The 27,756-nt window shown below is 39.8% G+C and overlaps 1 protein-coding gene across 1 annotated transcript; it reads right to left on the bottom strand.

Moving 5' to 3' along the window:
• Positions 1–2,237: 2,237 nt before the first annotated feature.
• LOC138894093 (uncharacterized) lies at positions 2,238–13,095 on the bottom strand. Its single transcript, XM_070178772.1, has 3 exons — positions 12,978–13,095; positions 3,886–4,503; positions 2,238–2,590 (listed from the first exon to the last, which is right to left on the bottom strand). The coding sequence occupies exons 1-3, from the start codon at positions 13,093–13,095 to the stop codon at positions 2,238–2,240; spliced, it is 1,089 nt and encodes a 362-aa protein (XP_070034873.1).
• Positions 13,096–27,756: the final 14,661 nt, after the last annotated feature.

The following is a 27,756-nucleotide window of genomic DNA, read 5'->3' as shown; positions in this document are numbered from 1 at the left end:
TTTGGTTAGACTCAGTTGCCTTTTTGGGACATGTTGTATCGGCAGAAGGCATAAAAGTGGATCCTAAGAAGATTGAGGCTGTTCAGGATTGGCCTAGACCTACTTCGGTTACAGAGATCAGGAGTTTCCTGGGTTTGGCAGGTTATATTCCGGAGTAGTTTACACATAAGTCAACATCCGGCCAACTATTTCAACTTTAGATTTTCCAATTCATTCTGAAACCTCCCCAACAAGTCACATAATTATAATTGAACACTAGATAAGCTGTAAATGGGGAAACGGGGCTGTAATACTCAAAATGACCGGCCGGGTCGTTACATTCTTCCCCTCTTAAACAAACGTTCGTCCTCGAATGAGTTTAGAATTATACCTAAAGTCTCAAATAGGTGTGGGTATTTGCTCCGCATCTCCCGCTCAGTCTCCCAGGTAGCTTCTCCGATTGGCTGGCCTCTCCACTGCACTTTCACTGAAGCTATGTTCTTTGATCTCAACTTTCAAACCTGCCGATCCAAAATGGCCACCGGCTCCACATCATAAGTAAAAACAAATTACCATCCAACTGAATAGTACTGAAATCCAAAACATGAGACGGATCTCCGACATACTTCCAGAGCATAGATACATGAAACACTGGATGAACACCCGATAGACTAGGCAGCAATGCAAGTTCATAAGCCATATTTTCAATCCTTTAAGTACTTCTAAAGGCCCAATATACCTAGGACTCAACTTGTCCTTCTTCCCGAACCTCATAACACCCTTCATAGGCAAAATTTGGAGTAGTACCTTCTCTCCTACCATGTAAGCAACGTCGCGAACCTTCCGGTCGACATAACTTTTTTGTCTAGACTGCACCGTGCGAAGTCGATCCTGAATCAATTTAACCTTTTCCAAAGCATCCTGAACTAAATCAATACGCAATAGCCTAGCCTCAAATGGTTTAACCAACCCACTGGAGACCGACACCGTCTCCCATACAAAGCCTCATACGGAGCCATCTGAATGCTTGATTGGTAGCTATTATTGTAAGTAAACTCTGCAAGCGGCAGAAACTAATCCCAAGAACCCCCAAAATCTATAACACAAGTGCGTACCATATCTTCCAATATCTAAATAGCACGCTCGGACTGTCTGTCCGTCTAAGGGTGAAATGTTGTACTCAACTGTACCTGTGTGCTTAACTCTCGCTGCACTGTTCTCCAAAACTGTAATGTAAACTATGTGCCTCGATCTGAAATAGTGGACACTGGCACACCGTGTAGGCGAACAATCTCGCGGATATAAATCTTAGCCAACCACTCCGAAGAGTAAGTAGTCCTAACTGGAATAAAGTGTGCGGACTTGGTTAACCGATCCATAATCACCCAAATATCAAACTTTCTCGAAGTCTGTGGGAGTCCAACTACAAAGTCCATGGTAATACACTCCCATCTCCACTCCGGAATTTCAAGTTTCTGAAGTAATCCGCTCGGTCTCTGATGTTCGTACTTCACTTGCTGACAATTTAAACACCGAGCTACAAACCCCACTTTATCTTTCTTCATTATTCTCCACCAATAGTGCTGCCTCAAGTCCTGGTACATCTTAGTGGCACCTGGATGAATGGAATACCGCGAACTGTGGGCTTCTTCAAGACTCAATTTACGCAGCCTATCTACATTTGGCACACAAATCCGACCCTGCATTTTTAACATCCCATCATCTCCAATAGTAACATCTTTGGTATCACCGTGCTGAACTGTGTCCTTCAGGACAAGCAAATGGGGATCATAATACTGGCGCTCTCTGATGTGATCATATAAGGAAGACCGAGAAACCACACAAGCTAGAACCCGACTGGGCTCCAAAACATCTAATCTCATGAACTGGTTGGCCAAGGCCTAAACATCAACCGCAAGAGGCCTCTGACCAATAGGAATAAATGCAAGGCTACCCATACTCACCGCCTTTCTACTCAAGGCATCACCACATTGGCCTTCCCGAGATGATACAGAATAGTAATATCATAGTCCTTTAGCAGTTCCAACCATCTCTACTGCCTCAAATTTAAATCTTTCTATTTGAATAAGTGCTGAAGACTTCGATGATCCGTAAATACCTCACAAATACACACCATAGAGATAGTGCCTCCAAATCTTCAATGCATGAACGATGGCTGCCAATTCTAAATCATGAACATGGTAGTTCTTTTCATGTGGATTCAATTGGCGTGAAGCATAAGTAATCACTCTATCCTCCTACATTAAGACACACCCAATATCGATCCGAGAAGCATCACAATACACTGTATAAGAGCCTGAAACTGAAGGTAAAACTGGAATTAGAGTTGTGGTCAAGGCAGTCTTGAGTTTCTGAAAGCTCTCTTCACACTCATCTGACCACCTGAATGGAGCACCTTTCTGGGTCAATTTAGCCATAGGCGCCGCAATAGACGAGAAGCCCTCCACAAAGCGACGATAATACCCGGCCAAGCCGAGAAAACTCTGAATCTCAGTAGCTAAAGATGGTATGGGCCAACTCTGAACTGCCTCTATCTTCTTCGGATCCATCTTAATTCCCTCACTTGACACTATGTGTCCCAAGAATGCCCCTGAACTAAGCCAGAACTCACTCTTAGAGAATTTGACATAAAGTTTCTCCTCCCTCAGCCTCTGTAGTACAATACTCAAATGTTGTGCATGTTCCTCCTGGCTACGTGAGTACACTAGTATATCATCAATAAATACTACGACAAACAAATCAAGATATAACTGGAATACACTATTCATCAAGTGCATAAATGCTATTGGGGCGTTGGTCAGCCCAAATGACATCACGAGAAATTCATAGTGACCATAACGGGTCCTGAATGCCGTCTTTAGAATATCCGAATCCTAAATTTTCAATTGGTGATACCCAGATCTAAAATCAATCTTGGAGAACACCCTCGCTCCTTGAAGCTGGTCAAATAAATCATTAATACGTGGCAAATGATACTTGTTCTTGATTGTAACTTTGTTCAAATGCCTGTAGTCGAAACACATACACATAGTACCGTCTTTCTTTTTCATAAATAGAACTGGTACACCCCAAGGCGACACACCAGACCTAATAAACCCCTTATCAAAAAGTTCTTGAAGTTGCTCGTTCAATTCCTTCAACTCAGCTGGTGTCATACGATACGGAGGAATAGAAATAGGCTGAGTACATGACACCAAGTCAATACCAAAGTCAATATCCCTGTCGGGTAGCATACCCGGTAGATCTGCAGGAAATACATTCGAAAAGTCTCGCACTACCGGTACAGAGTCAATAGTAGGAGTGTTTGCATAAATATCTCTCACAAAGGCCAAATATGACAAACACCACTTCGCAACCATTCGTTGAGCCTTCAAATAAGAAATTACCCTGCTGGGAACATAATCTAGAGAACCTCTCCACTCGATCTTCGGCAATCCCGGTATCGCCAACATGACAATTTATTTGTGACAGTCCAGAATAGCATGACATGGAGACAACCAATCTATACCCAAGATTACATCGAAATCAACCATACTAAGCAATACGATATCAACTCTAGTCTTAGTCCCCCAATAGTCACTACACATGATCGATATAAATAGTCCATAATAATAATATCGCCCACCGGCGTAGATACATAAACATGTAATACTAAGGACTCATGGGGCATATCCAGATAACGAGCAAAATATGATGATACATACGAATATGTGGAACCAGGGTCAAATAATATAGAAGCTTCCTTGTGTCATACTGAGACAATACCTGTGATTATTGCATCTGAAGCAACGACATCTGGCCTAGTAGGAATAGCATAGAATAAGGCCTAACCGCCACATGATCGGCCTCCCCCTCTTGGGCGACCCCTAGCTGACTGAGGCTCACCCCGAGCTCGCTGGGCGGGTGGTGAAGTAACTGGTGCTGAAGTCGTTGTCTGACTCCTCTGCTGAGCTAAACCTCCCGTAAGGTGGGGGCAATATCTCTTTATGTGACCCAAGTATCCACACTCAAAACAACCCTTCTCTGAAAATGTCGACAAGTACTGAGGTGGACCCCGAAAACCAGAATAACCACCAAAAGCACCCGGTACAGATGAAACCTGAACTGATGGTACACGAGATAAACTCTGAGCTGGAAGTGCACTAAGAGAAGACTGACTCAGTCGAGCACTGCATGAACCATGGCTAGCTGATGCGCCACAATGAGATGGACGAGCCATCTGAGCGAGCCTATAAGGTTGACCCCTGATGTGATAAGACTGTCCCCCAGAAGGAACACCGCTAGAATTACCCGGACCACGAGACCTCTTGGACTCCCTCTCCTCACGCTTCTGAGTACGGACCATATCTAGTCGTCGAGCACTGTCAACCACCTCGTCGAATTTAGCACCTGCTATATTTCCCAGAGTCATAACAAAATAGAACTGATGGTTGAGGCCATTAATGAACCTCCTGATCTTTTCCCTCTCAGTGGGAACCAACCAAACTGCATGACGCCCTAATTCTGAAAATCACATCTCATATTGAGTCACAAAAAGGTCCTCCTAACATAAATACTCGAACTGCCTGCGCAGTTCCTCTTTATGGGTCTGTGGCACAAATTTCTCCAGAAATAATATGGAGAACTCATGCCATGAAAGTGGTGTTGCACCAACTGATCTGCTCCTCTCATAAGTCTCCCACCATCTGAAGGCTGGCTCGGTTAGTTAGATAGTAGTAAATGAGACCCCCACTAGTCTCTAAAATACCCGTTATATGAAGCATCCGCTGGCATCTGTCCAAGAAATCCCGAGCATCCTCTGACTCAATTCCACTAAAAGATGGAGGACGGAGTTTCTAAAATCTCTCTGGTCTCTTTTGCTCCTCGGCATTCATAATAGGACCCACCTGGGCCATAGCAGCTGCAACCGACTGGACTGGTAGTGCCTCCGTATCTGAAGTCCCTACACTACCTGCTCTGGAGTACGAGCGACAGGGGTATGAGTACCTCCCCCGGCCTATGAAGTGGCTGGTACAGCCTGATCCGAAACCACCTGAGCAAGGCCAGTGCAAACAGTCAATATCTGGGCTAAAGCCTCCTAAAGGCATGGAATCACAATAGGCATAGGTGGTGCTTGAGCTAGTCCTGCCGGCTCAACTATATCTGGAACCTGTTCTTGAGCTGGAGCAACTGGTAGCTCTATAAGTGTTGTTCCAACTGTTGAGCGAGCTACACCTCGACCTCTACCATGGCCCCGGCCTCTACCATGGCCCCAACCTCTTGTGGCCCTAACTGGTGGCACTGGTGGCTGGCCGTCCGATCTTTTAGTACGTGTCCTCACCATCTGTGAGAGAATAGAATAACAGAATTTTAGTTTCTGGAATGAACAAATTCGCACGACAGAATACAAGAAAGTGAATTTTCCTAAGGGTTCGGCAGCCTCTCTAAGATAAGTACAGACGTCTCCGTATCGATCCGTAAGACTCTACTAAACCTGCTCATGACTCGTGAGACCTATGTAACCTACGCTCTGATACCAACTTGTCACGACCCAAAATCCGCATGTCATGATGGCACCTATCTCAATACTAGGCAAGTCGACAACCTCAATAAACCACAATTATTTTAAGATGGAAAACATAATAATTTGATTTAATAGAAAAATCCCACAAATACTGATACAAATACACTCCCAAAACCCGGTGTCATTGAGTACATGAGCATCTAAATGATAACATAGTCTGACTGGTACAAACATTATCTTGAAATATAGAACAGTACAAATAACTGAAAGGAAAGAGAGTCAAGGTCTACGGACACCAAGCAGCTACCTCGATAGTCTCCAATAGATAAAACTCTGAAATCTAGCAGCTATCGTATCCAAAAGTACCTGGATCTGCACATGAAGTGCAGAGTGTAGTATGAGTACAACCGACCCCATGTACCCAATAAGTAACAAGACTAACCTTTGGGCTGAAAGTAGTGACGAGCTCAACATGTACAGTCCAGTATAGAAATACCATTTCAGAAATGTAAGCATGCTTTCAAGTTCAACAGTTAAACTCAGTGCAAGTAAAATAGATCAATTTTGAATGATATGGGGAATATGACATCTCTATATCTACATGCCAATGTACATGCTATATGTGATGCACGTGAGTGGAAACCTGTGTACTCACAATCTCAAAATACTCAATCACTCAGTACTGTATATGGCCAATCTAGCCAGGGAAGATCCATCCCATATATATATATATATATATATACATCAACTGATAGTCAGTCACTCAGTACTGTATAAGGCCAATCGAGCCAGGGGAAGATCCATCCCCAAATATAAATGATTCGGGCAAGATCTATGCCCAGGGAAGATCCATCACTCAATATAAAATGCTTCGGGCAAGATCCATGCCTAGGGAAAATCCATCACTCAATATAAAATCAACCGCGCTCACTATGGGGGGTGCAGACTCCGGAGAGGCTCCTTCAGCCCAAGCGCTATAATAGCCAAATCCAGGCATAAATAAACAAAATATGCTGCGGCGTGCAGCCTGATCCCATAAATATCACTCAAAATCTCCAGTCTCTCGGGCTCTCAATGACATGAAAATTAACCCGACATGAAGATATGATGTATCAATGAATGACAACAGAGACTGAGATATGATATGCAAATGATAGATATGACTGAGTACAAAATTATAAATTTAAACAAGTAATTCAATAGCAATAAGACCTCGGTGGGTCCCAAAATATCGGCACGTAGCCCAAACATGTTCTTTAACATGAGTCTCAGCTCAATTTCCTCTAACACGTGGAAGATATGTGAATAATGACAAGATTATTTGATTATGCGACTCCACAAAATCAATTAAGCCACAATTTCTATGGTGCACGCCCACACGCCCGTCACCTAGGATGTGCGTCACCGCCAAACAATTCATATAACACTAAATTCAAGGATGCATACCCTCAGAACCAAGTTTATAAGTGTTACTTGCTTCAAACCGCGAAATTCATTATTCCAATACGCATTTGCCTTGTGAATCGTCCTACGAACGCCTCGAATCTAGTCACAATTAATTCGATACAGTAAACATAAATTATAGGAATCAATTCCATATGAAAATACTAATTTTCCAACAAAATCCAAAATTCAACTCAAAAATTATCAGTGGGGCCCACGTCTCGGAACTCGACAAAAGTTTCAAAATATGAACGCGCATTCAACCACGAGCCCAACCATACGAAATTTGCCAAATTCTGACATCAACTTGACCTTTAAATCCTTAAATCTTATTTTCAAATCCCTAAGCCCAAATTCTCGAATTACACCTCAAAAACACGTAATCTAGTCGGAATACTCAATGATAATTCAATATTATTGACTAACAATGATCACACGTGACTTACCTCAAGTTTTCCGTTGAATTCTCGCTCAAAATTCACCTTAACCCGTGTTGGAAATGTCCAAAAATGGCAAAAGCTTGGAACCCTCTATTTTTGTACACTATCCAGAGGTTCCGCACCTGCAGAATTTTTAACTGCTTCTGTGCAATCGCTTTTGTGGTCATTTTGCCGCTTCTGCGCCTCCTTTGCTTCTGCGTACAATAGTCCGCTTCTTCGGACTCACTTCTGCGATTTTGCCCATCTTCCCCTGCCTCCGCTTCTGCGACCTTGGTGTTGCTTCTGCAAGGTTCCGTCCGCTTCAGCAGACCTCACGCATATGAGATGCCAAGATCGCTTCTGCGAGCTCGCATCTGCGAGAAAATGTCCGCAGGTGTGATTTCACCATAAGGCAAAAAAATTTAGATTTTCTCTAAGTCTAAATTTGATCCGTTATTCATCTGAAACTCACCTGAGGCCCCCGGAACCTCAACCAATTATACCAATAAGTCCCAAATATCATAAGAACTTAGTCAAGGACTCAAATCACATCGAACAACGCTAAAACCATGAATCACACCCCGATTCAAGCCTAATGAAAACTAACGAATTCCAACTTCTACTTTCGATGCCGAAACCTATCAAATCAAGTCCGATTGACCTCAAATTTTGCACACAAGTCATAAATTTTGCATACAAGTCAACTCCCGGTCAAACTTCCAAACTTTCAATTTCGTATTTTTGCCATTTCAAACCTAATTTAACTACGGACTTCCAAATAATTTTTCCGGACACACTCCTAAGTCCAAAATCACCATATGGAGCTATTGGAATCATCAAAACTCTATTCTGGAGTCGTTTACGCATAAGTCAATATCCGGCCAACTATTTCAACTTTAGATGTTCCACTTCATTCTGAAACCTCCCCAACAAGTCACATAATTATAATTGAACACTAGATAAGTAGTAAATGGGGGAACGGGGCTGTAATACTCAAAACGACCGGCAGAGGCGTTACATTCTCCCCCTCTTAAACAAACTTTCTTCCTCGAATGAGTTTAGAATTATACTTGAAGTCTCAAATAGGTGTGGTATTTGCTCTGCATCTCCTGCTCAGTCTCCCAGGTAGCGTCTCCAATTGGCTGGCCTCTCCACTGCACTTTCACTGAAGCTATGTTCTTTGATCTCAACTTTCGATCCTGCCGGTACAAAATGGCCACCGGCTCCATATCATAAGTAAAAAAAATTACCATCCAACTAAACAGTACTGAAATCCAAAACATGAGACGGATCTCCGACATATTTCCAGAGCATAGATACATGAAACACTAGATGAACACCCGATAGACTAGGCGGCAATGCAAGTTAATAAGACACCTTTTCAATCCTTTTAAGTACTTCAATAAGCCCAATATACCTAGGACTCAACTTGCCTATCTTCCCAAACCTCATAATACCTTTCATAGGCAACATTCGGAGTAGTACCTTCTCTCCTACCATGTAAGCAACGTCGCGAACTTTACGGTCGACATAACTTTTCTGTCTAGACTGCACCGTGCGAAGTCGATCGTGAATCAATTTAACCTTTTCCAAAGCATCCTGAACTAAATCAGTACCCAATAGCCTAGCCTCACCCGGTTAAAACCAACCCACTGGAGACCGACACCGTCTCCTATACAAAGCCTCATACGGAGCCATCTGAATGTTCGATTGATAGCTGTTATTGTAAGCAAACTCTACAAGCGGCAGAAACTAATCCCAAGAACCCCCAAAATCTATAACACAAGCGCGTAGCATATCTTCCAATATCTAAATAGCACGCTCGGACTGTCTGTCCGTCTGAGGGTGAAATGTTGTACTCAACTGTACCTGTATGCCTAACTCTCGCTGCACTGTTCTCCAAAACTGTAATGTAAACTGCATGCCTCGATCTGAAATAGTGGACACTGGCACACCGTGTAGGCGAACAATCTCACGGATATAAATCTCAGCCAACCGCTCCGAAGAGTAAGTAGTCCCAACTGGAATAAAGTGTGCAGACTTGGTTAACCGATCCATAATCACCCAAATAGCATCGAACTTTCTCGAAGGCTGTGGGAGTCCAACTACAAAGTCCATGGGAATACACTCACATTTCCACTCCAGAATTTCAAGTTTCTGAAGTAATCCGCCCGGTCTCTAATGTTCGTACTTCACTTACTAACAATTTAAACACCGAGCTATAAACCCCACTATATCTTTCTTTATTCTTCTCCACTAATGGTGCTGCCTGAAGTCCTGGTACATCTTAGTGACACCCGGATGAACGGAATACCGCGAACTGTGGGCTTCTTCAAGACTCAATTCACGCAGCCCATCTACATTTGGCACACAAATCCGACCCTGCATTTCCAACATCCCATCATCTCCAATAGTAATATTTGGCATCACCGTGCTGAACTGTGTCCTTCAGGACAAGCAAATGGGGATCATCATACTGGCGCTCTCTGATGCGGTCATATAAGGAAGACCGAGAAACCACACAAGCTAGAACCCAACTGGGCTCCAAAACATCTAATCTCACGAACTGGTTGGCCAAGGCCTGAACATCAACTGCAAGAGGCCTCTGACCAACATGAATGAATGCCTTTCTACTCAAGGCATCACCACATTGGCCATCCCGGGATGATACAGAATAGTAATATCATAGTCCTTTAGCAGTTCCAACCATCTCTGCTGCCTCAAATTTAAATCATTCTATTTGAATAAGTGCTGAAGACTTCGATGATCCGTAAATACCTCACAAATACACACCATAGAGATAGTGCCTCCAAATCTTCAATGCATGAACGATGGCTACCAATTCTAAATCATGAACATGGTAGTTCTTTTCATGTGGATTCAATTGGCGTGAAGCATAAGCAATCACTCTATCCTCCTGCATTAAGACACACCCAATACCGATCCGAGAAGCATCACAATACACTGTATAAAAGCCTGAAACAGAAGGTAAAACTGGAACTGGAGTTGTGTTCAAGGTAGTCTTGAGCTTCTGAAAGCTCTCTTCACACTCATCCGACCACCTAAATGGAGCACCTTTCTGGGTCAATTTAGTCATAGGCGCCGCAATAGACGAGAAGCCCTCCACAAAGCGACGATAATACCTGGCCAAGCCGAGAAAACTCTGAATCTCAGTAGCTAAAGATGGCCTGGGCCAACTCTGAACTGCCTCTATCTTCTTCGAATCCACCTTAATTCCCTCACTTGACACAATGTGTCCCAAGAATGCCACTGAACTAAGCCAGAACTCACTCTTAGAGAATTTGGCATAAAGTTTCTCCTCCCTCAGCCTCTGTAGTACAATATTCAAATGTTGTGCATGTTCCTCCTGGCTACGTGAGTACATCAGTATATCATCAATAAATACTATGACAAACAAATCAAGATACGTCTTGAATATACTATTCATCAGTGCATAAATGCTGCTGGGGCGTTGGTAAGCCCAAATGACAGCATGAGAAATTTATAGTGACCATAACGGGTCATGATGCCGTCTTTAGAATATTCGAATCCCAAATTTTCAACTGGTGATACCCAGATCTAAATTCAATCTTGGAGAATACCCTCGCTCCCTGAAGCTGGTCAAATAAATCATCAATACGTGGCAAATGATACTTGTTCTTGATTGTAACTTTGTTCAAATGCCTGTAGTCGAAACACATACGCATAGTACCGTCTTTCTTTTTCACAAATAGAACTGTTACACCCTAAGGCGACACACCAGACCTAATAAACCCCTTATCAAGAAGTTCCTGAAGTTGCTCTTTCCATTCCTTCAACTCAGGTAGTGCCATACGATACAGAGGAATAGAAATAGGCTAAGTACCCAGCACCAAGTCAATACCAAAGTCAATATCCTTGTCGGGTGGTATACCCGATAGGTCTGAAGGAAATACATTCAGAAAGTCTCGCACTACCTGTACAAAGTCAATAGTAGGAGTGTCTGCATCAATATCTCTCACAAAGGCCAAATATGACAAACACCTCTTCCCAACCATTCGTTGAGCCTTCAAATAAGAAATCTCAGTATCGCCAACGACACAGTTTTTGTGTGACAGTCTAGAATAGCATGACATGGAGACAACCAATTCATACCCAAGATTACATCGAAATCAACCATACTAAGCAATAAGAGATCAACGCTAGTCTCCAGTCCCCCAATAGTCACTACACATAACCGATATATACAGTCCACAATAATAGTATCGCCCACCGGCGTAGATACATGAACATGTGACACTAAGGACTCACGAGGCATATCCAGATAATGAGAAAAATATGATGATACATACGAATATGTGGAACTAGGGTCAAATAATAATGAAGTTTCCCTGTGGCATACTAAGACAATACATGTGATTACTGCATCTGAAGCAACGACATCTGGCCTGGCAGGAATAACATAGAATCAGGCCTAACCGCCACCCGATCGGCCTCCCCCTCTTGGGCGACCCCTAGTTGACTGAGTCTCACCCCGAGCTGGCTGGGCGGGTGGTAAAGTAACTGGTGCTGAAGTCATAGTCTGACTCCTCTGCTAAGCTGAACCTTCCGTAAGGCGGGGGCAATATCTCTTTATGTGACCCAAATCTCCACACTCAAAACAACCCTTCTCTATAAATCTCAGCAAGTAGTGAGGTAAACCCCATGAACCAGAATAACCACCAGAAGCACCTGGTACAGATGAAACCTGAACTGATGGTACACGAGATGATCTCTGAGCTGGAAGTGCACTAAGAGAAGACTGACTCGGTCAAGAACTGTATGAGCCATGGCTAGCTGATGCACCACGATTAGATGGACGAGCCATCTGAGTGGGCCTATAAGGTCGACCCCTGCTGTGATAGGACTGTCTCCCAGAAGGAACACCGCTGGAATTAACCGGACCACGAGACCTCTTGGCCTCCCTCTCCTCACGCTCATGAGTATGGACCTTATATAGTCGTCAAGCACTGTCAACCACCTCGTCAAATTTAGCACCTGCTATATTTCCTAGAGTCAAAACAAATCGGAACTGATGGTTGAGGCCATTAATGAACCTCATAATCTTCTCCCTCTCAGTGGGAACCAACCAAACTGCATGACGCCCTAATTCTGAAAATCACATCTCATATTGAGTCACAAAAAGGTCCTCCTGACATAAATACTCGAACTGCCTGCGCAGTTCCTCTTTACGGGTCTGTGGCACAAATTTCTCCAGAAATAATATGGAGAACTCATGCCATGAAAGTGGTGTTGCACCAACTGATCTGCTCCTCTCATAAGTCTCCCACTATCTGAAGGCTACCTCGGTTAGTTGAAAAGTAGTAAATGAGACCCCACTGGTCTCTAGAATACCCGCTATATGAAGCATCCGCTGGCATCTGTCCAAGAAATCCTGAGCATCCTCTAACTCAATTCCACTGAAAGATGGAGGATGGAGTATCTCAGATCTCTCGGGTCTCTTCTGCTCCTCGTCATTCATAATAGGACCCACCTGGGTATGAGCAGCTGCAACCGGCTGGACTGGTAGTGCCTCCGTGTCTGAAGTCCCTGCACTACTTGCTCTAGAGTACGGGCGACAGGGGTATGAGTACCTCCCCCGGCCTGAGAAGTGGCTGGTGCAGCCTGAGCCGAAACCACCTGAGCAATTCCAGTGCAAACAGCCAATATCTGGGCTAAAGCATCCTGAATGCCTGGAATCACAATAGGCATAGCTAGTGCTTGAGCTAGTCCTGCCGGCTCAACTATATCTGGAACCTGCTTCTGAGCTAGAGCAACTAATGGCTCTACAGGTGTTGTTCCAACTGTTGTGCGAGCTACACCTCGACCTCTACCACACCCCAACCTCTACCACGGCCCTGACCTCTCGTGGACCTAACTAGTGGCACTGGTGGCTGGCCGTCCGATCCGGTAGTAAGTGTCCTCACTATCTGCGAGAGAATAGAATAACAAAATTTTAGTTTCTGGAATCAACAGATTCGCATGAAAGAATACAAGAAAGTGAATTTTTCCTCAGCCTCTCGAAGATAAGTACAGACGTCTCTATACCGATCCACAAGACTCTACTAAACTTGCTCATGATTCATAAGACCTATGTAACCTACGCTCTAATACCAACTTGTCACGACCCAAAATTCGCATGTCGTGATGGCGCCTATCTCAATACTAGGCAAGTCGACAACCTTAATAAACCACAATTTCTTTTAAGATTGAAAACATAATAATTTGATTTAATAGAAAAATCCCACAAATATTGATATAAATACACTCCCAAAACCCGGTGTCACTGAGTACATGAGCATCTAAATGATAACATAGTCCGACTGATACAAACACTGTCTGGAAATGTAGAACAATACAAATAACTGAAAGGAAAGAGAGTCAAGGTCTGTGGATGCCAAGCAGCTACCTCGATAGTCTCCAACAGATGAAACTTCGTAATCTTGCAACAGCCGTATCCGAAAATACCTGGATTTGCACACAATGTGCAGAGTGTAGTATGAGTATAACCGATCCCATGTACTCAATAAGTAACATGACTAACCATTGTGCTGAAAGTAGTGACGAGCTCAACATGTAGAGTCTAATATAGAAATAACATTTCAGAAATGTAGGCATGCTTTCAAGTTCAACAATTAAACTTAGTACAAGTAAAATAGATCAATTTTGAATGATATGAGGAATATGACATCTCTATATCTACATGCCAATGTACATGCTATATGTGATGCACCTCAGTGGAAACCTGTGTACTCACAATCCATGCTATACGAGGAATATGACATCCCCAAATTTAAATGATTCGGGCAAGATCCATGCCCAGGGAAGATCCATTCCTCAATATAAAATGCTTCGGGCAAAATCCATGCCCAGGGAAGATCCATCCCTCAATATAAAATCAATTGCACTCACTATGGGGGGGTGTAGACTCCGGAGGGGCTCCTTCAGCCCAAGCGCTATAATAGCCAAATACAGGCATAAATAAATATAACATGCTATGATGTGCAGCCCGATCCCGTAAATATCACTCAAAATCTCCAGTCTCTCGGGATCTCAATAACATAAAAATCAACCCGACATGATGATATGATGTATCAATGAATGACAACAGAGACTGAGATATGATATGCAAATGATAGATGTGACTGAGTACAAAATTGTAAATTTAAACAAGTAATTCAATAGCAATTAGACCTCTATGGGTCCCAAAATATCGGCACGTATCCTAAACATGTTCTTTAACATGAGTCTCAACTCAATTTCCTCTAACACGTGGAGGATATATGGATAATGACAAGATTATTTGATTATGCAACTCGACAAAATCAATTAAGCCACAATTTCTATAATGCACGCCCACACGCCCGTCACCTAGCATGTGCGTCACCTCCAAATAATTCATATAAAACAAAATTCAGGGATTCATAGCCTCAGAATCAAGTTTAGAAGTGTTACTTACCTCAAACCATGAAATTCTTTATTCCAATATGCCTTTGCCTTGCGAATCAGCCTTTGAACGCCTCGAATCTAGTCACAATTAATTCGATACAGTCAACACAAATTATATGAATCAATTTCATTTGAAAATACTAATTTTCCAACAAAATTTGAAATTCAACTCAAAAAATCATCAGTGGGGCCCACGTCTTGGAACTCGACAAAAGTTACAAAATATGAACTCCCATTCAACCACGAGTCCAACCATACCAAATTTTCCAAATTTCGACATCAAGACATTGTCCAGAGGTTCCACACCTGCGAAATTTTTAACCGCTTCTGCGCAACCGCTTTTGTGGTCATTTTGCCGCTTCTGCGCCTCCTTCGCTCATGCGGACAAGAGTCTGCAGGTGAGATTGCACCAGAAGGCAAAAAATTTAGATTTCCTCTAAGTCCAAATTTGATCCGTTATCTATCTGAAACTCACCCGAGGCCTCCTGGGACCTTAACCAATTATACCAATAAGTCCCAAAACATCATACGAACTTAGTCGAGGCCTCAATCACATCGAACAATGCTAAAACCATGAATCGCATCCCAATTCTAGCCTAATGAAAACTAACGAATTCCAACTTCTACTTTCAATGATGAAACTTATCAAATCAAGTCTGATTGACCCCAAACTTTTCACACAAGTCATAAATGACATAACAGACCTATTCCAATTTTCAGAATTCGATTCCGACCTCGATATCAAAAAGTCAACTCCCGGTCAAACTTCCAAACTTTTAATTTCCTATTTTTTGCCATTTCAAGCCTAATTCAACTACAGACTTCCGAATAAATTTTTTGGACTCACTCCTAAGTCCAAAATTACCATACGAAGCTATTGGAATCATCAAAACTCTATTTTGGAGTTATTTACGCATAAGCCAACATCCGGCCAACTATTTCAACTTAAGCTTTAAATCTTGAAACTAAGTGTTCCAATTTATTCTGAAACCTCCCCAACAAGTCACATAAATATAATTGAACACATGATAAGCATTAAATGGGGGAACAGGTCTGTAATACTCAAAACGACCGGCCGGGTCATTACAGTTTTAGTCTAAAAGCATTGAATTGTTCTCCCAGAACTAATGAAATTGTACAAAATTGCAGGAATGCTGGAAGCTGGGCTCCCGAGATGAAATCCGACTAAAAAGGAGCAGTCTAAGCAAAAGCCAATAAAGGGGAATGGAAGCATAAAATGTGTGGTCCGCAAAGAGGAAAAAACCTGCAGAAAATTATGCAAATTGCGGACCGCACATGAATTGTGTGGCCGTAAAAGCTGGTCTAGGATTCAAGATCAGAGAGTATGCAAATTTTCAAGTCCAGGACCTCAGTGAATTGTGCACCGCACAATATTTGTGCAGTCATAGAACATAGCCTTGCGGCCGCAACCCTAACATTGCGGACCGCAGAAGATTGTCTTGCGGCCGAAGTTCTAAATCAGTGGACTGCAGAAAAGCTGCTTCACGGCCGCAGTCCAGAATTATGCGGCCACAGAACTCCTAATCCTGTCATATGAAGAAATCTGCGGACTGTACATTGAATTGTGCGGCCGCAGAACCTCCCAAAGGGTAATTTTGTCCGAGATTTTTAGCCTTGTATAAATAGAAGAGTTTCACGAAATTATGTCAAGTTTTGAGCATCAGCAATTACTGTAGCCGTTTGTCTTTGCCATTTTTGGAAGTTTACTTTTCTTTGGTGTATTTTACAATAGATTTAGCCATTTTTTAATCTTTAATTATGAGTTTAATTATTCTTTCTTCTTCATTTTCTTTAACCCCAACTATGAGTAGCAAGATTTTTACTAGGGTTGTAACCCAACCCTAGTGTGTAAACCTTATGGGTATTTAATTTAGTGCTTGTTTATGATTGGGTGTTTATTATTTAGCTTAGTTCATGCTTTAATTTGAGGAATTAATGGTTGCAAACATTAGTTCATGCCTATTTGACTTAGACTCTTCTTGAGAAAGAGAGACCTAGTCTAGGATAACGTGGCTAATAAGGAATTGGGTCAAATTGAGAGATTGATTTACCCAATTAAAGGGTTCAACCTAGAGATAGTAATAACCCGACTTGAGCATTTATCAACTGTTTTGTGTGATACCCATTTGGTCTTGAGAAAGCCAAATTGGGTAAAACCACTCTCTGACCGAGAGGTATTGAGTGGGTAATTTAGAGTTGATAGCTATAATACACCCCAATCAACAGAACAAGCATTAAAGTCTTTATCCCATTAGGCAAACACCTAGGTAATGGTTACAGCCCTAGGCTTTTTATCAATTTGGAAAAACCCCAAAAACAATTATCTCTAGTTTTCTTTATTTATTTTGCAATCAATAGAGTAAAATTAGAAATAGAAAACCAATCTTTTTGTGGAAGTGCAATTTCGATAGTTCAATCACGCGCATTAAAATATATACCTATAACTCCCATCTTAGCTCCCTGTGGATTCGACCCCGACTCTTAGTTATGTTTCTATAATTGCAAACGACCATTTCATACTTATTTTGAGGTGTACAATTGGACGCGATCACCAACCCACTTTATACTCAAGTTCTATGATCTCTTGAAGCACACCATAATAATCAATATCCCCATCGGCTTTCACACACACACCCCACTATTATTTGTTTTCCTACCCTTAGACCATTATCCTGTATAAACATTGTACCTATTGATACAATACTTAGACATCTTTCTGACTCTAGGATCAGGCCCCAAGCTATATTTTTCAAAAATTGGTCATTTACGCCATTAACTGGATTATGAACCTATAAAGGGTAAATTAATTTAGAATTATTTAAATACATATAACTTATTATAATTTATCGTTAATAAGACCATGTTAATATTAAGTAACACTTACAAATTCTTTAACCATTCTGAAAACTTTGGATAAACAAGATCTTGCCCATATGTACCCACAAACCAACTGTCCAACAAAATAAAAATGTCATTAGTTAAAATAATGATGAATCTTTAATATATGTCGGTAATATAAATGTATACTTACTTATAGTAAGGTTGGACCTCTAGGCAATTCAAAAGCACATGTGTTGTAGTTGAATTTAGTTCCATCTCACTCAAAAGTTATTTTGAACTACGTTTTGGACCGCCTTTACCTGGTTGATTGAATATGGAAAATGGTGAATACGAAGGATCGGTGCCTCCATCGTCATGCCGATCAGGTCTATTTCTCAAACATGGCACATCATGTTCAAAATAATATAAACAAAATTAAGAACTTTCTCTAGCCACATATGCCTCACAAATCGATCATTCAATCTTAGATCTATTTTTCACAGTCTGCTTACGTTTTTCAATAATCCTGGATATTAGCTTTATTTTTAGATGGAATAATTTGAAAATGAAACACATAAGGATTAATGATTAATAGTCATTAATTACCTCTCAAATGGATACATCCATTTGCATTGAACTGGCCCTCCAAGCCATGCCTCTTGTGCAAGGTGAATTGGAAGATGTTCCATCACGTCAAAAAAACCAAGAGGGGAATTTTTCACCAACTTGTTTAAAGTTACGCGAATGTTACTCTCCATGTAAGTTAGGTTATCCACCCTCAAGGTGCTAGAACACAACTCCTTGAAAAATAAGCTTACCTCTGTGATGGGCTTCCATATTCTATCAGGCAATGCATTAAACACAACATGCATCAAAGATTCTATGAAAATGTGACAATTGTGGCTTTTTATAGACGTCAACTTTCCTTCTTTCATGTCAACACACCTAGACAGGTTTTATGCATACCCATCAGGAATACTCAAATTATTAACCCAATCACAAATCTCTCTTCTCTCCTCCAAGGTGAAGGTAAAATTGGCCTTGGGTTTCTGAATCTTATTGTTCAAATATGTTAGGTACAACTCGCTACGCCTACAATATTCCTGTAAGTCCATCTTGGCCTTCAAGTTATCCTTTGTCTTTTTGTTGACATCCATCACAGTATTAAACAAGTTGTCAAAAAGGTTCTTCTCAATATGCATGACATCAAGATTATACCGAAGAAGATTGTGCTTCCAATAAGGTAACTCCCAGAATATGCTCTGTTTAGTTCAGTTGTGTGTAACACCATAACTAGGTATCTTATTAGCCAAGGGACACTTTATTACCTTAGGCAGATCCCTAACTCTCTTTCAAATCTCTTCTAGAGACAAGACGGAAGGTGGCTCCTTATAATCAGTTTTGTTCTTCATAAATGCACTAGTATTTCTCCTGAACTCATGATCCATTGGCAAGAAGCGGCGATGGCAGTCAAACAATGTGTTCTTACCTCCATGTTTCAAGGTGAATGCCTTTGTATCTTTCCTACAAGTCGGGCAAGCTAACATTCTGGCAGTCGACCACCTGGACATCATTCCATAAGCAGGAAAATCATTTGTATTCCACATCAAAGCAGCACGCAGTCTGAAGTTTTGCATAGTTGATACATCATATGTTTCCATGCCTTGATTCCATAATAACCTCAACTCATCAATCAAAGGCTGCATGTAAACATCAATCAACCTTTTTGGATTGCGTGGACCTGGAACAACACAAGTTAGAAACAAATATGGACTTGTCATACATAACTCAGGTGGAAGATTATACGACATAACAAACACCGACCAACATGAATGTGATGCAGTAGAGACTGCAAATGGAGTGAATCCATCTGCGCATAATCCCAACCTAATATTTCTTGGTTCACTAGCAAAGTTCCGGAACACCCTATCGAAATGCTTCCATGCTTCTCCATCTGAAAGATGACATAGAACACATCCTTATTCTATAAGGATGATGCATCTTTATAGAATAACATGCAACCATTCTCACAATAATGAATCCTCTCTTATGAAAGACCCAACTTGGAAACAAATTTTTTTGCCGTGTAGAAATATTTGGGTATGTCAATGTTACTCGGATTAAGTTTATTTATAAGTCCAATGATAGAATTCATGCCTGATTGAGAAATAGAACTATTTGACTTAATCTGAAGTAATCGAACAACAATAGACAACTTGGAATGCACCGAGCCTTCATACAACGAACAACTAGCTTCCTCTAACTCATTGAAGAACTTCTTAGCCTCATCATTTGGTTCAGATTGAGCCCCCGAGAATATCTCAAAGGCACCTCTCATCATGTTATTGAATCTAAAATTTTCAACATTATTCTCCACTACGGAACTACCCTCATCACCACCAAAAGAATTATGAAAATCAACATCATTTACACTATTAAGATTCTCCCCAAGAGCAGTCCACACATAATTTTTCATAAATCCCTTTTAAAAAGATGACATGTAACAACATCTTCTCAAAATAACTTAACACACTTGCATTTCACACAGGGACACCTAATAGTTCCTTCAATACGAAAATCATCAAGTGTCCTTGCCTTAGTAATAAATTCAGCAACCCCTTCTTTAAATTCATCCCTTTACCCCACACGATTAGGATGATTCCTATTATACATCCACCTACGATGCGCAAATGCCATCTACACAAACAAAAAAACTTGAAATTTATAAGATATTTAAAATTATTTAGTTTATTTAAAGTAATTAATAGGTTACGGCAATTCGAAGGTTTATTTTTTAAAAGTATTATATTCTTTTAAATTAAAATTCATTAACACTCGAAATCTTACATTTATCCCTATTCAATGTTATATAAATCTCTCAAAATATAAATTAAATTTAATAGCTTCTTAAATATTCATAAAGTCCACACATGGCCAATAATTTGTCAAATTTACAAATTCCTTTTAATGTAGAAAATATTAAGTTTTAAACTGAATATTAGTCCATTTAATAAATTAGGAAGTAATTGTAGGCAGTGAAAATTTTATTAGATTTAAATCCATAAGAAATTTGGATTTAATCTTAAATTAAATATATTTTGGTCCAAATAAATGTTATGGGCTAATATAATTGGATCAATTATATAAATCCAATATATATGGATTAAATAAATAAGTCTTAATTCATTGGGCTAACCCATTTAATTGGGCTGTGAATGATGTGCCCCACTTTACTAAGCCCAAGATGTCATCTTCCTAGAGGCCCAGCTTGGTGCCACGTGTCAAATGACGTGACACGCTAAGTCAAGTGGAAGAGCCAATAGGATCATGCCACGTGTCAAAATGACAAGGCATACCAAGTCAAATTAAAAGGCCAATGAAACTGCGCCACATGTGCAAATGACATGTTCTGGCCAATCAAATCATTGTCACTATTCAATCTGATTGGTCGGAAAGAGTTTGTTCTCATCACAACTCTTCCCTTCCACAACTATAAATAGGGGTCTTCATAACTTAGAAAAGAGACCAGAGATTATAACAAGAAGACACAGGGGAGCTCGTGGATCAAAGGCCATAATTCTCTACAAACTGCAAGTGTTCAAGCATTCAAGCACTTCAACACATATTTCAAGTATTCAAGATCAAGAACAAAGTCAAATCAAATACAAGGCATTCAAAATCAAGGCTACTTGTTCGTGATAAAATTCGTGGCAACAATCAAAGCGTTCGCGACGGATAAATCAAATTTAAATTCAAGATCAAGCTCAAAGGCCCTTGAATTTATATTGGAAAAGTAGAATCAGAGGATCCATAGAGATTGTAACACTCAAATATTTGAAATAAAATACTACGATTGTTGCAATATTTTTCGGTCTCGATTTATTTTCTCGACTCAAATTTATTGTCTACAAATTCTGGCATGCCCAGTAGGACAATCTCTACCTCTTATCTCAACTTTTCAATTACTAAAGTGCAAGAACATCGAAATGGCTTCAAAGAAAATAAACTCCGGATCAACTTCCACTACATGTGCTAATTCCAAGTTCTATGCTGATGTAAAAAACATTCTTAATATTACCTTTGGAAGCTTTGGGCCAGTTACAAGGTGCAAAGTAAGTTCTTTAGGACAACAAACACTTCGAGTGTCGTCTGCATCAAGCCCTATTGTCAGATTTTTATCCTCAAAAGGAACAAGATCCTCTACAAGCGCGACCCAAAAAGGGAACGATGTCGCCGAAAGGATTGAAGAGGTTCTTTCTCAACTTAGTTTATCTAAGTCCAAGAAACATTTCATCCAAGCCGATGATGATGACTTGAGTGTTGGATCTGCTCTAGTATCCATTAATGTGACCTCTAAGCTTTATCCAAACAATGATCCATATTATTCTTCATCCTTTACGGCGATCATGCACGCAATGGTTATTGAAGCTTCTACTGTAGAAGAACAACTTGCAAATTTGACGAAAGCAATTGAAAGCTTAGCAAAGTGCGTGCAAGATCAAGACACTAAACTTTCCAAGTTAACAAATACATTGGATAGCATAATAGAGGGAGAATCCGCACAAACACCTTTAAATCTTCAAAGATCACAAGAGAAAGAAGACTCCTTCGAAAAGCAAGTAATGACAACCAATAAGATTCAAGTCTCGGCTGAAGGTCTGATTCCTGTTGAGAAATAAAAGGACTTCATCATCGAGGCTATCAAAGATAAGCTTGAGTCGCCCAAATTATCTCTCACATATGCAAAGCCGTATACATGAAGAATTGATAACTTGAAGATGCATGTTGATTATCAACCTCCTAAGTTGCAACAATTTAATGGCAAGGAAAATCTGAGACAACATGTAGCACACTTTGTTGAAACTTGCAACAATGCTGGAACGTATGGCGATTATCTTGTTAAACAGTTAGTTCGTTCTCTCAAAGGTAATGCATTCGATTGGTACACAGATCTCGAACCTGATTCTATCGATAGTTAGGAGCAGTTGGAGCAAGAGTTTCTCAATCATTTTTATAGAAAAAAATGCATTGTATGCATGATCGAACTTACAAACGCTCGTCAAAGAAAGGATGATCCAATTATTGACTTTATCAACCACTGGAGAAGCTTAAGCCTCAACTGCAAAGATCGCCTTAGTGAAACTTCTAGCATCAAAATGTGCGTTCAAGGCATGCGTTGGGGCTTCGCTATATCTTACAAGGCATAAAGCCCAAAACATTTGAAGAATTAAACTCGTGCTCATGATATGGAACTAAGTATAGCCACAAGTGGAGACCAAGAGCTACCTATCTTTGAGCCTTACGACTAAGAAGAAGAACAAGAAGGTGAGTATAGGGGCAAGTTTTCATCCGAGAATGAAATCGAAAAGTCTATGCATGTCACTATGCTCCTTGACGCATGAGCCTAAACTACAAGTCGTAATGCTCCTTGATGCATGAGCTTGAACTGCAAGTTATAATGCTCCTCAACGCACGAGCATAAACTGCAAGTTATAATGCTCATCAATGCACGAGCTTAAACTGCAAGTTATAATGCTCATTGATGCATGAGCCTAAAATACAAGTCGTAACACTCCTTACCGCACGAGCCTAAAATTCGAGTTATAATGCTGCTCGATGCACGAGCCTAAACTGCATGTTGCAATGCTCTTCAATGCACGAGCCTAAACTACAAGTTATAATGCTTCTTGGTACATTAGTATATATTGTATGTCACGAAGCTCACCAATTTTGAACTAAATCTTTAAGGTGTAAAGCTCTTCTAATTCAAGCAAAGTGTTCAAGTTGTAAATCTCTTCAAATTCGGCAAAGTGTTCAAGTCGCAAAACTTTTCAAATACGATCAAAGACTCAAGTCGAAAGCTCTTCAAAGTCGAGCAAGGACTGCAAATCGCAAAGTTTTTCAAATTCAAGCCAAACTTCAAGATGTAAAACTCTTCAAATTTGGCAAAGTCTTCAAGTTGTAAAGCTCTTCATATTTGAGCAAAGTGTTCAAGTTGCAAAGCTCTTCAACTTTGAGCTAAATCTTCAAGTCACGAAGCTCTTCAAATTCGAGTGGAACTTCAAGTTGCAAAGCTCTTCAAAATTGAGCAAGTCTTAAAGTTGCTAAGTATTTCGAATTGTAAGCTAAATCTTCAATTTACAACGCTCTTGGACGCACGAGCCTAAACTGCAGGTCATAAAGCTCTTTAAATTCGAGCAAAATCTTCAAGTTGCAAAGCTCCTAAAAGCACGAGCTTAAATTGCAAGTCACCGCGCTCCTTGATGCAAGACCATAAACTGCATGTTACTATTGGCCCGCAAGAGTATAAACTTTGTACGGCCCAAAAACAAAGAGGTCTGCTAGGTTGAAAACCTCGAAAGAGGCGGCCTAGGCAAAAGTTAGGACATAAAACAAACTCATCCATTCTGAACTACGATATGACTTGATCCTCTTCACCGAGGTACATAGGCAACTTAGAATTTCATTCTAAGTTCAGTCGCATAAGTTCAAAAGATACATATTGCCTCAATCATTGTCCAAATGAAGTATGATGTAATTTAATCCATTCAATCAGCACTTGAAAATCGGGCTGAAATACCATTCTTCTGTTGAACTTTGGATCCCATCTGATTTAAAGGGGAAAAGCTTCTATGGTAAATTGGTGTCTTCACTGGAATGATTATAGTCTTTTAGGAGGCTACCAAGTATTTACAATGAAGCTCGGAGATTTGTTATGCCTTCGAGTTCTCCAAACCTTCAAGTTTTTGGTCTTCAAGTTGAAGTCCTCCAAGTCTTCAAGTCGGCCGGTCTTCTAGCTAAAATCTTCAGATCTGCCAGTTCTTGAAGTTGAAGTTTTCAAGTCCACCGCCCTTCAAGTTGAAGTCTGCAAGTTCGCTAGTCTTTAAGTTGAAGTATTCAAGCCTTCCAAGTCCATCGGTCTTCAAGTTGAAGTCCTTAAGTTTGCCAGAATTCAAGTTAAGTTGCTTAAGCCCTCCAAGTCTTTAAGTTGAAGTCTTCAAGTTGAAGTTTAAAGTCCACCGCTCTTCAAGTTGACGCATCAAAGTCCGCCAAATCTTCAAATCCGTCAAATCATTAAGTTTGTCGATCTTCAAGTTGAAATCTACAAATCCACCAAGTCTTTAAGTTGAGGCTTTCTAATTTTCCAATTTTAAGGTGGACATTAAAGTCCCTTTGAACCTTAAGTTGGTCTCTTTGCAAGTTTGTCCTTAAAAGGAACTTTAATTTTTCAATGTTAAGGTGGATAATTAAATCCCTTTGCACCTGTCCTTAAAAGAAACTATGATTTTCCAATCTTAAGGTGGACGTTTAAGTCCCTTTGCACCTTAAGCTGGTCTCATCACGGATTTGATCCTTCTATATGCTGTTGAGGATTTGTCCTTCTATAAGTTATCATGGATTTGTCCTTCTATATGATATTGCGGGTTGATCCTTCCATATGTTGTTGAGAATTTGTTCTTCTATATATTGTCATGGGGTTAATCTTCTATATGTTAATACGAATTTATCAGTCTATATGTTGATATGGATTTGTCTGTCTATATGTTGATATGTATTTATCAGTATATATAGTGATATGAATTTGGCCGTCTATATAGTGATATGGATTTGTCTGTCTATATGTTGTTGAGGATTTGATCATCTATATACTGTGATGAATTTATCCTTCTATGGGACGTCATGGAATTGCCCAAGACTTTTCTTTTCTTGGCCTACGAAAAAGAAGTGACAAAATTTAAAAAATGCAAAAAAAAGTACCTGACTAATATGGTCTCAAATAGGCTTGAAGATGCTTAATAGTGTCGCTGATGGATACTCAAGAAACCAGTACGAGCACATGGGTTATATAGATCTCCAAATACAACTATTAGTGGAATAGTACCGATGTGGGATCAGGTGTTAAGAGGCGGCTCTATTGTTCTTTTTCCTAGTTGGATTAAAATCCTTTTCCAATTATGATTCTTTAAGTAGAAGAAAAGTTGACTTCTGTATAATTTTTAGCATCCCGTATCGATGGAGTTGCTATTGCAAGCCTTGTCCGCGTATACTTCTATAATTGAGAAATGTAATCCCATGGAATCAAGGTACTAATTATCACATGGATAGACATAATTGATCAAAGGGATACTTCTATGTGGGGCCACTAGTCAAGAGAAAGTATCTTTCTTTTTGAATATGCTGCTAAAATTCTATAGCATCAATATTCCACAAGTATAAGCAAAGATGTCTTGAGATTGGCGTATGTATTTTGAAAGTGCACTTGGCCAAAATGTACCACTCTAGCTGATTGGAAATAATTACTTTCAAGAGGTGCGTGAACAAATGTATATTCCCAGTATATTATATATGCATATATAGGATATATATATATATATATATATATATATATATATATATATATATATATATATATATATGTATTATGTACGTTATACTTCAAGACTCGTCATGGGGTTAGGTGATTTCATACCCCGACAAGCTTTGAAGTAGAGGGCATTTGTAGGCACTGAAAATTTTATTAGATTTAAATTCATAAATAATTTGGATTAATCTTAAATTAAATATATTTTGGTTCAAATAAATATTACGGGCTAATATAATTGGACCAATTATATAAATCTAATATATATGGATTAAATAAATAAGTCTTAATTCATTGGGCTAACCCATTTAATTGGGCTGCGAATGATGTGCCCATTTTATTAAGCTCAAGATGTCATCTTCCTAGAGGCCCAACTTGGTGCCACGTGTCGAAATGACAAGGCATGACAAGTCAAATTAAAAGGCCAATGAAACTGGCCACATGTGCAAGTGACATGTTCTGGCCAATCAAATCCTTGTCACTCTTCAATCTGATTGGTCGGAAAGAGTTTGTTCTCATCACAACTCTTCCCTCCCACAACTATAAATAAGGGGTCTTCATAACTCAGAAAAGATACCAAATGTTATAACAAGAAGACACAAGGGAGCTCATGGATCAAAGGCCACAATTCTCTACAAACTGCAAGTGTTCAAGCATTCAAGCACTTCAACACAAATTTCAAGTATTCAAGATCAAGAACAAAGTCAAATCAAATACAAGGCATTCAAAATCAAGGCTACTTATTCGTGATAAAATTTGTGGCAACAATCAAAGCGTTCGCGACGGATAAATCAAATTCAAATTCAAGATCAAGCTCAAAGGCCCTTGAATTTATATTGAAAAAGTAGAATCAGATGATCCATAAAGATTGTAACACTCAAATATTTGAAATAAAATACTACGATTGTTGCAATATTTTTCGGTCTCGATTATTTTTTTCGGCGCAAATTTATTGTCTACAGCAATAATAAGTTTAACTTCTTAAACTTAAAACTAAAGCTTTAAATTATAACTACTTAATACAATTCCAAATCATTCTTCTTTAAAGTTAACAATCCCACATATACATAAACTTCGTAATTGTTAAAATCACATATAGTTACTAACCTCAATTTTAAAAGTACTAAATACATCTTAATGATAGATTAGGATGTAAATAACCAACACACTAAAATGAACAAAAACAATTACGTGAATTTACGGCATGCCCAAAATAGAAAAAAGATTCCAGATAATCCACCTTTGCTACAAACAATAATGGGAGATGTCAAACTCAATAAATACATCCAAATATTAACTGTCAAGCTTCAATATACTAGCCTTCGGGGGCACTATAAATCAATCGATTTCAAATGAATAGATTTGGGATAATTATAAAATAAAACCCTTTAATTGAGTAATTCAAAGAACTTGAATTCGTCCCTACTACAAAAAGCTTAGTACTGCAGGTCTACTATTTTTTAAGGACAGTACATTAAGAAAATTATTTATTAATATTGAAAAGGCAAATTAGCATGTCATCACAACTGTGGAGCAACAATCAAATCAATAGCAGATAAAAATGCACATTAACTTTGCAAAAATTAAAGCAACGCAGAGAGAAGAAGAGAGAAGAAAGAAAGAAAAGAGAAGAAGAAAGAAATGGGGTGGGGTTGGGTTTTTAAAAGACTTTTGCGACCGATTCAGTCGTAATAATAGCGACTATTTCGGTCGCAAATTTG

This window comes from Nicotiana tomentosiformis, chromosome 6 (genome assembly GCF_000390325.3).
Source record: "Nicotiana tomentosiformis chromosome 6, ASM39032v3, whole genome shotgun sequence".
NCBI lineage: Eukaryota > Viridiplantae > Streptophyta > Magnoliopsida > Solanales > Solanaceae > Nicotiana > Nicotiana tomentosiformis.
The sequence above is the reverse complement of the archived record's forward strand: the minus strand, read 5'-3'. Positions and strand labels throughout refer to the sequence as shown.

Excerpts from the sequence above, each read along its gene's own strand:
- LOC138894093 (XM_070178772.1), bottom strand. The coding sequence starts at position 13,095 with ATGCCTATTGTGATTCCAGGCATTCAGGATGCTTTAGCCCAGATATTG. Across the intron at positions 4,504-12,977 it reads CACTTCTCAGGCCGGGGGAG|AATTAGGGCGTCATGCAGTT; the intron begins GTACTCATACCC and ends TGTGATTTTCAG. Across the intron at positions 2,591-3,885 it reads ACCCGCCCAGCGAGCTCGGG|GGGCATTCTTGGGACACATA; the intron begins GTGAGCCTCAGT and ends GGCTTAGTTCAG.